Raw genomic sequence first — 10,244 nt, 5'->3', positions numbered from 1 at the left:
TAGGCTGTTAATTGAACGGCTAATTAAGCTAGTTGGCTGCGACATATAATAATTTATATAATTGCAAAGTTACAGTGATATAAACAAAACCTTCAATAGCAAATTTGAGGTAAGAGATTTAGCTAAGAGGTTAAAAATATGAACTTTGTATTGAAATGGTTGACACCAAAGAATGTCCAAAGGAATTAAATTGTTAAAAATGCGACTTGTTTATTTCAATTTCAAATAATTAATAAAAAAACTATATATTTTGCAAACTTTATTAACTAACGAAAACTTCACTAATGAAGAAATAGTCAATTGTAAAAATTACACATACATTCACTGACCATGTATACAGTGCAAATTAAATATAATTATTAAAACTTCTACACTTAAAACGTGATAAAATTCATTTATCCTTTAAAATAAGATTAATATGCCATGCAATATTAAAAAAATAGTTTAAGGTGAGAAAATTTTATTCTGATCCAGAAGCACTTGTTTGTTTTTTCATGGACTTAAGCGCTCTTTCCCGGAGTTTTTTTTCCAAGTCTTCGTTATTAACTTTCCCTTCTTCCTCTTCTTCAGCTTCTTCGCTTTCTGAGGAATCATCCTTCTTTTTGGATGTTTTCTTATGTTTCTTATGCTTCTTGTGTTTCTTTGAATGTTTCTTGTGCTTTTTAGCACGTTTCTTCTTGGGCTCGTCGCTTTCTGATTCGGACTCAGATTCCGAAGCCTTCTTTCTAGCCTTTTTCTTCGATACTTGATCACTATCAGATGACGACTCTTCTTTTTCGCGCTTTTTACCTTTTCTTTCGCTTTCTTCTCGCGATTTTGGTTTAATTTCATCAATTTGTTTGACCTTGGTAGGCTTTTCATCTCGCTTTGACTTTGCATCTGGTGATGTGATCTTTGCGACATCTACTTTTTTACGTCTTTGCTCTTTATCAGACGAAGATTCATGTTTATTTTTCTTTTTATTTGATTTATCGTCACTTTCCGAGCTATCCTCATTTGAATCTTCGGAATTTTCCGTTTTCTTAGATTTACTTTTAGTGTCCAATTTTTCTGATTTCGAATGGTCAACGCTATCTTTACGTTTCTTAGATTTCTTATCAGTGTCAGATTCTTCTGGAATGTTTTTCTGTTTGGTTTTAGAACTTTTGTGTTTAACTTCTTCTTCAGAGCTAGATTCTGAGCTGGAAGAACGTGCTCTCTTCTTGCGAGATTTCTTTGCGAGCTTTTTCTTCGCATTTTTCTTGCTCTTCTTCTTTCTATCTTCTTCAGAGTCACTGGAAGACGAGTCTTCAGAATCACTGTCACTTGAAGACGTGTCTTTTTTGGCCTTTTTAGAGCGTTTTGAGCTGGACTTATCCTTGCGTTTAAGTTTCGCTTTGCTTTTTGATTTAGGAGCTTCTTCGCTGCTTTCGCTTTCTGATTCTGATGCTTTGGGCTTGCGTTTCTTCTTTACTTCTTCCACCTTAGTTTCTTCCTGTTCTTTATCTGAGGCTTCGTCTCCGGATTTCTTAAAATCTCTTTGACGTCTTACAAACGGTGATGGAGTTCGGGTAAGGCTCTTTGAATAATCTCTGAGAACCGGGATGGGAATAAAGTCGTCATCATCCGATGTATGAACGGATTTGGCTCGAGTATCGTCTTGTGATGCCGACTTGTCGTTGGCGACGGATGATTCGCGACTTGAACTGGACACTTGGACCTTAGCGGTCTCCTCACGTGGCAACGAAACGCGCTCGATAGATACTGGCCGCAGTTTTTCCAAGTTTTCTGTAAATGCAAGAAGTTGATATGAATTATACTATTTCACTGTTTATTAGCGTTAATTTTAATTATTTTTCGTCTAGCTGTAAACTTAAGAAATGTCTTAAATCTGAATATTTTACATATATTCCGATATATAAAGCAAATAAAGGGTTGTTGACTTTACCTTTTCTTGGTATCGAAACGGACTTTTCTAAGCGTTCTTTAATGAGATCAGTGGATCTCCTATCACGAGACTTCCGGTCCCTTGATCTCCTATCCTTGGTACGGTCACGAGATCTCCTTTCCCTGCAAGAAAAAAATAATTTTAATTGTAAAAAAGAATAATTTAAAATCTTACAGTTTTGATTGCTAGAATTACTGTTTGTTTCTAACGCTCATGAGAAACAGGTTTTCCTGAGAATTAACCCAGTAATATTTTAAAAAATGTGATTAAATATACAGAATAATGTATCACCTGGAACGGTCCCTAGAGCGTCTGTCCTTTGACCTTCTGTCACGGGATCGCCGGTCGCGTGACCTACGTCCCGACCGACGCACTGACCGTGACCGCCTGCGAGACCTTGAGCGACGACGATCACGATCACGCGACCTGCCGAGGTATTAATAATTAAAATAGGTAAAGGTATATATAATTTAACCCAAAACCAACATTATACATACATACAATAATACATTTGCAGAAAACAAAAAATGATAAATATGTATGAATAATTAATACAAATCATGAGCAAGCGATTTAACAAGAGTTTTGTTAAATCTGTAAAATGCATAAACAATTTACATACACAACGAATTTCTTAAGAAAAGAACCATAAAATATTCCGCATTACTAATAAAGATTCTTTAATTAAACATAACATTTTTCAAGCCTTTATCTTAAAACCTAAAAGTTAATTTTAAATTCTTAAAAATCATGTACTTAAATATAAATTCTGACTTGAAAATGCGTATTTTTTTATATTATGACTACGATATAAACACTTGTAAACAAACAAAGAATTCTTATTAGTAAATGCTGAATGAAATAAAACAACCAAAAATTTTACCTGTCTCTAGAACGTCGTCGAGAGCGTGAACGGGAACGTCTACGTCTTTCAAGCGATCGGCGACGTTCGCGTGACCTGAATTTGTATTTTATCTCACTACTAATGTTTAACTCAAAAAAAACAATATAAAACTGGATTTAGTTCAATGAATGCTTCAAAAGTTGCAATATTGATATATTGCAACTTCGCTGAAATATTGATAAGAGAATAAAGAAAATAATGTGTTAAATATCGCTTTATCTTAATATCTCCGTTATATTTGAGAGGCTAAATAAGACTACTACTTTGAGACCTCGAACTCTTCAATACACCACACATGACTCCTCAACATGTACCAAATGTATATTTCAATAATACTATTAATATTTTGATCTCATTGGTGTAACAACTTGAAAAAAAAATTTATAATACATCCAATAAAGCTACTATAAACAAGGGGCCTTACATGCTTCATTATATATAAAAGTCAGAGTACTTTGTATTGTTCAAAGACAAAAATCAAATTACAATGAAACACAAAATATTAAAATCCAACATGAGGTGAATTTATGTTGACGGATATTCGTAAAATTTGACGTCATTTATAACCATTTTCTGCTAGAAAATAAAAATAATTTATAAAATACAAGTATTTCATTATGATCATACCTATCCCTCCTGTCTCTCTCGCGGCGCCTACGCTCTCTTTCTCTCTCTCGCTCCCTCTCCCTCTCGCGTTCTCGCTCTCTCTCACGCCGCTCGATTGACCGACGACGGCTACCACGGCGGCGAGACTTGCTTCTGTAAATTATTAAATATTAATTGAGACTAAAAAATCGGACGAACCTAAATGTGTACTTTGCGTTTTAAAATTGTCCGGCCATACAGAATGGCTGAATAACGAAAGAATTTTGAATATTTTTTATCAGACTTCAAAAATACTGAAGGTGAACAGACAACCAGGTATTCAAGGCTTTTCAACAGAATAATCAGATTACATATATTTAATAAATTTAGATTTGATATTTTATATTACACACGGTCGTATAACTTAATAGTTTACCTCTCTCTACGAGAGCTTCGTCGCGGGCTAACGCTGGTCGAAGAGTCCCGGTTGGAGCGATAATGACGCTTCTTGTGTGAGGTCGGCTTCTTTATGCTGCCACCTGAAAAGCAATAAATTAATATTAGTAAAAATAGTTTAAAAATCTCTTCCAAGTCATTTGAAATGTATCTATTTTAATTATTTTACTATTTTTTTTAGTTTGATGCAAATAAATTAGGTTTCGAAATTTGGTATTTAAATAAACTAAACAACAAAGTATAAAGGTCTTACGTGAAGACGCCGAAGATGATCTTCGATCACTAGATTCGCGATGATTCTTCTCAGCCGGCTTTTCCTCGTTTTCCTTTTCGTTCTTCTCGGACCTACATTCAAAAGTATATATTATTTTAAATTATTAGATTTTTTTCATCAAATTATCAGATAAAATGTAGATTACGGTACAATATAATATAGATAAAGTACCTACATATATTCATTAGTACCTAGCTCATTAAAAAACTTAGTACATATTTGAAAAACAAAAACATATACATACCGTGCTGGAGACGCAGATCTGGATTTGTCATCTTTCTTCTCCTCATTCTGCTCGTTCTCCTCCTTCACGTCACTGTGGTTCAGCTCTTCACTTCGCTCGTTCTTCTCTTCTTTCACCTCCACATCTTCAGCCTTCTCTAGTGACTTGCCGTTTTCTATTTTAAAAAAATATATCAACACAAGCCACAGATTTATGTGTCTGTTTCGTGATCATTTGTTTTATCTATTATTTTTATTTATTAGTTTCTACACCTAGGGGTTATTAAGCTACTATCTTTATATTGACATCATGTTTGAATTCATATATATGTGGAGGAATTCCAAAACCAACTTTGATAACAGCGACCAATCGATTGAGAGGTTGAGAGGTTAAAAGGTAAGTAGGCAAGTGCAGGAGTGGGGTCATTTTGCCTACTATTACGATATACAACAACGTCAACGTCTCTAGTAAAAATTGTCCATCAGAACTATCTAAATAGATTTAATTATGCCATTTGTTTAGGAATGTGAGCTCTAAAATGTTATCAAGGCAAGAGAATTAACTACGCTACAGATTGTATAAATAACTTTTATTTAATTTCAAGATATTTTTATAAGGCAGTCAAATTTGCGTTGTACAATTTAATACTTTGTTACCTTTGGGTTCAGGTTCAGGTAATTTGATGTCATCAACAGGTGGCGGTGGCTTCGGGATGCTCCTGTCGCGACTCTTTCGCCGAGAACGACGTGGACTGCTACCGCGATACCTATTAGATACATACATTTATATTATTAATTCATGAATACCAAATTAAGAAAAAGAGTACATAGTTTTTTATAATAAAAATGAGACCTTATAAAAATTGTTCACTGCCGTATTAGAAAAGGTGTTTCGAAATATAGAATGGGATGATGATGATGGGATATAAATGTAAATCAACTAACACACTTAATATATTGATCTGTTTGCCAAAAACCCACAACAAGTGGAATGCATGGTTTGCAATATATTGTAGTCGGGATTTGTGTCGTTCATAGGAAATAAATAGTAACATTGAATGCATATAAAACTTACTTCCTGTCATTAGATCTATCTCGATCCCTTGACCTTGACCTTGAACGGCGACGATCACGGGACCGTCGAGAGCGTGACCGCGATCTCCTTCTGTCTCTATCTTTGTCCTTATCCTTCTGCTGTTCTTCCTTAAAATAAAAATGAAGGAATTTTGTGAAATTAAAAACCAAGAAAATCTAATTATACTAGAGATATTGAAGCCACAAGTCAGCTTATGTTATGACATCATAAGTAAATCAATAATAATCTTTAGTTACACTCGTCACTAACATAAAATTTTATTTAAAAATCCATATTATAAACTTGATTTTATAACCTTTACATTTATATCTGTCGAACAGATATTTTTTTAAAGGTTAGGAAGGATTTCAATAAATTACAAACCATGCGTTTCTTAATCTCTTCTTTTTTCTGCTGTGTGAAAGACTCTGGGATGCCATTCTCACTCGCCTGTGCACTCAGCAATAGCTCCCATAGCTCCCCCATAAACAGCCGGGCATTCTTCCCGTTGAGAAATCCCGTCAGGTTGATCTGCATCTTCTTTGGGCAAGGAAACTGGGAACAGGAGCGGTAAAAAAAACAAATTAATTTCTTAAACACACCCTTACTAACATTCCTAATGGTTGCCCTTATAGCCTCTCTCCTCTTTTCTAATTCTTGGTTCTTTCACATGAAGACGATCAGAGCTTGTTATTTTTTTCGGATGTTTGTCTCAACTGACATGACTCTAGTAGGGAAGTGGGCAACATTAAATACATCATTATCGTTGTTGTGGAGGCTTCAGCAGCGATGTGATCGCAGCAGACGAAGGCAGCATGAAGACGCAGTGAAGACAATAACGATGACTGGAACACTGCATGTAGACACCAACTGATGTATGATGCACGCCGACTGAAGATTTCATACTTCTTTCTTGAATCCCGTATCTGTAAGGGTTTTGCGAACACAACCACATTATGCTGACCGCAAAGCCTACGGGGGAACTTCCTTACCAGGAGTCATGTCACTCTGACCGCCTTGTGAGGTATTTTAGGCTTGTATTTCAGAGGCGTGTCCTTTAATACTGAATTATCATTAAGTACTAAATTTCCCCGTAAATACCGATTGATAATGCTAAGGGCCTCCGCAAGGTGTAGTGGAGCGCGACGGCAGCGGGCGGCGCGGGCTGGGGGCTGGCGGCAGCGGGCTAACCGGCGACCAAAAAATAGCCATACGCAATCAATCACATATCACAATATTCATCTACAGTTTCTTTATCAACGACGTTGCGACTGCCTATACAACAACTATGATGTGTAAAGAAACTGCAATGATTACATAGCTTGAATAAAAGAAAAACTATAGAAAGTATAAGCCACCTTTTCCTCCAGTTGATTGTTGACATAGTCGATGACAACATCATCTTCCATCTTCAGGATTTCTGTGATTTTCTGTGTGATCCATGGCTTCAACACGTCAAGCTTCACCTTCGACATGTCCACCTAAACATATGGCAATTCGTTATTGATAAACTTAATATTATAACAAAGCAACCCAATTTGTTATATTATAGTATGCGTCGGGTTATCGTCTTTCGCCTAAAACATAGCGAGGGAGCCAATGGTTGGCCATGCGTCATACTCGTAATCAGGTGCTACTTGTAGTGACTGGTTGAACTTGAATTCGTGTATGCGGTGATGTTAGTTATTTCGACTATGCAATTGCGTATTGTTCTAACGAGGTTGTAAGTGCGTACCTATCTATTTCACCATGCCTACTGCTGATAGAGGACAAATCTTCGTTGTTTATTTTTTATATATTATACGTATATATTTTTATTACTATAGTTAATTACTAAAGTCATATGGAACATGGTGTTATGGTTGCAGCTCCTTACAAACATATTGTAAATCAAAGAATTAAAAATAGTGGCGGAGAGTTTATTTCCAGTTCTTCTCGTCCATTCTACGCCCTATTACGATTTGAGAACTGGTAAATGTAAAATTACAATCATTTAAAAAGTATTTCATTCATAAGTATACATTGTGTTACCTGAATTAATAAATAATTTGAATATGGTAATGTAAACTAGATTGAAGTTGGTTGGTTGGTTTCAAAGGACTCAATATCTTAACAATTATATTCCCAGGGATATACATTTAGGATAACACGATCCTCAACACAGTGCAATAATTGTTATACAGTCCATTTATTGTGATTGGATTTAAAAGGTAAAGAAATATGGTGTTATTTCTACTTTTAGTTTAATTTAGGCTAAAGGTTTATTGACTACCAACACTTACAGATGGTTCATTAATAATAAATAAACAATAAAATATACTTAACATTTACCAAAGGATATTATTATGGTATAATTTTTAAAAAATCAACAGTTTTGAACTCCTTATTTAATTATTATTTAGGTAGTACTGCATCCAAAAATACACTCAAATAAAATATGACATATATCAATTACAAAAAAAATATAAAAAAAGGTTCTTTCTATTTTTATTATATTTTATTAACTTTCACAAGAATTCTCTAGTATACATCACTTTAATAACATTATATTGTTTAATCTTTTGTAGAATTGATATGCCAAACTGGCAAGCTAAACTAACTACTTATTTCTGCACATGTAATTGTAAAGATTTTGTGTGGATTTTTCAAATTTAAAATGTATATGTAAATATTTGTCTGACTGTTAGATAAGACTTAAATTGCAAATAGCACAGATATCGTTAGAACTTCAAAGATAATTATTTACTCTAGTTAAGTAATAGATTGTCAGTTATAAATAAATTATAGATATTGATTGTTTACAATAATCAAACCAAATGTGCAAAGTTTAACTCTTTAAAGAGATATTAGCCAAATAAATTATAAGAGAATTATCATATTGGGGTTTCAATAATTTCCTAAACATTAAAATATTAAAGTTTCATAAAAAAAAACAACAACTAATTATTGTCACAATATTAATTTAGTTTGATTTTTTTTATACTGAAACAAGCTACTAACCTGCTGTGTCAAACAATCACCAAACTTCATTTGCTTCATGAGCTTCTTCTCCTTATCGCTGAAGCGGGTATCTTGCTCTGTGCTGGTTCCCTATTTAAAATAGATATAGGTTAATAAATAATTCAATTAAATTAAGTTTATAGGACTTAAGCAATCAATGCCTGGTTTATTAACGAATATTTCCAGCAGGGCTATGAAGGTAGTAATATATCTTATGGTTTTTACTATTTTTCTATGAAAATCTAGGGTGATGCCTTATCTATAACAATATATGTTAGGTGGCACAAGAAAGTAACGAGGAAGTAGAAAGTATTACATTTCAGGGTCCAAGTATAAATTAATATGTACAAAATGTTAAAATAAAAAGTAAGTAAATGTATATAATAACACTATAGGTCAAGTTACCCAGTAATTTTCTGTGTAGAAAGAATTAATATGTCTAATTATTTTTAATGATGTTTATTTGGAGATACGGTTAAAATTACCATACATTCATCCTCTTACATCTAAATAATTAAATATGTAGAAATGCTTATTAAACCAGGTTTGAGGTTAGTTTTTGGTGCCCCTTTGAATGGTGACATTTTAAATATTATGGATTAATGTAAATGCGATGCACTAATTTAATAACATATGTTTTGTTTTAAATATCTAGCGGATTCTTACCGTATACATCAACATTTTGAATAGTTTGAAAAGATATCGATAAATCAATAAAAATTGTGCGGCAAGGAAACTCCCAGCCAAAAACGCTTAGGTTATTATCAAGTCTGTTGCAAACGAATTTACATAAAGCACTTATAAACGTTAAACATCTAAAGACACGATAGTTTCACATTGTACACTCTTAAATATAACAAACGCAATAAATATAACTAGTGTGACTAACCGCCATATTCATAGAAGCACAAAATGGCCGCTTTGAGCTTAACGTTTCCAGCGTGTGCCTATTTCATGCTTTGTTCAAAAGACATTGATCGTTATTGGAGATTGGAAAGAGGTAGCAAGACAAGTAACCCACAAGTCACAACTGACAATGACTGATGACATAAGTTTTAAGATACAGTAAATCGAAAACACAGATTAATTAATTGAAAAATGTCAACTCAGTGTTCGGTGATTATATTATATTTATGTGCATAACGGTCTATACGTGTGAGAATAAAATCATTCGAATTCGAGAATTCGTTAATATTGTAAACCGCTGACCACTATCATTAAGCAAGATTGGAAATCTATCGGTGGAAGTTATTCTACGTCCTGGTCCTATGTAATTTACCATAATTTAGAGCCACATTATTTAAGAAAAACTATACGGTACTGGTATTATACAGTAGGCATGCTCAAAGTGTTACTTTTTCGTGTTAAGAACTAACGGCTTTATTTTTTCTAGAGCCGGTACACAGGTCAGCTGAAATTTCTTTCCTTGAAAACCTTTCTTTTATCAAGACAAGATCCGAGTATAATTTGTTCATCAAAGACGGAATAATCATGCCTAATATTTTTTATCACAACAAATAAATATTTGTTGTAATAAAAAATATAGAGCTCTTAAATCTACTCTTTATTATATTGTATACGAGGTGGAGGCATAGAGGAATTAAATTTATTTCACTCAAGTTATTTTATTTGTAGATGTGCCATGACTGAAGCTTTGAGGAAAAATCGTTATAGGCTATCGGTGAGAAAATTAGAAAACTGGCCCAGGCCCACTATTTAAGCCCCTGAAAATTCCAGTCCCCTATTTTCTTTGGTTTTTTTGAGTGGACATAGCCGAACAATGGCAATTGACAGTTGACAA

The 10,244-nt window shown here is 33.8% G+C and overlaps 1 protein-coding gene across 4 annotated transcripts; it reads right to left on the bottom strand.

Annotated features, from left to right (window-relative positions):
- Positions 1–246: 246 nt before the first annotated feature.
- LOC123706774 (peptidyl-prolyl cis-trans isomerase G) lies at positions 247–9,437 on the bottom strand. 4 transcript variants are annotated; one of them, XM_045656187.1, is made up of 14 exons: positions 9,333–9,437; positions 8,444–8,533; positions 6,802–6,924; positions 5,828–5,998; positions 5,444–5,571; positions 5,026–5,135; positions 4,391–4,544; positions 4,126–4,217; positions 3,853–3,955; positions 3,459–3,590; positions 2,811–2,885; positions 2,219–2,353; positions 1,928–2,049; positions 247–1,767 (listed from the first exon to the last, which is right to left on the bottom strand). In XM_045656187.1, exons 1-14 carry the CDS (start codon positions 9,342–9,344, stop codon positions 461–463), a joined length of 2,754 nt encoding a protein of 917 aa, XP_045512143.1. In that variant the 5' UTR covers positions 9,345–9,437; the 3' UTR covers positions 247–460. The 4 variants fall into 4 exon arrangements, with proteins under 4 accessions (XP_045512143.1, XP_045512142.1, XP_045512144.1 ...); XM_045656186.1 differs by lacking the exon at positions 9,333–9,437 and adding an exon at positions 9,110–9,326; XM_045656188.1 differs by lacking the exons at positions 2,811–2,885; positions 9,333–9,437 and adding an exon at positions 9,110–9,326.
- Between the last annotated feature and the right edge of the window lie 807 nt (positions 9,438–10,244).

This window comes from Pieris brassicae, chromosome 3 (assembly GCF_905147105.1).
Source record: "Pieris brassicae chromosome 3, ilPieBrab1.1, whole genome shotgun sequence".
NCBI classification, from domain to species: Eukaryota; Metazoa; Arthropoda; class Insecta; order Lepidoptera; family Pieridae; genus Pieris; species Pieris brassicae.
This window is presented reverse-complemented; position numbering and strand designations above follow the sequence as displayed.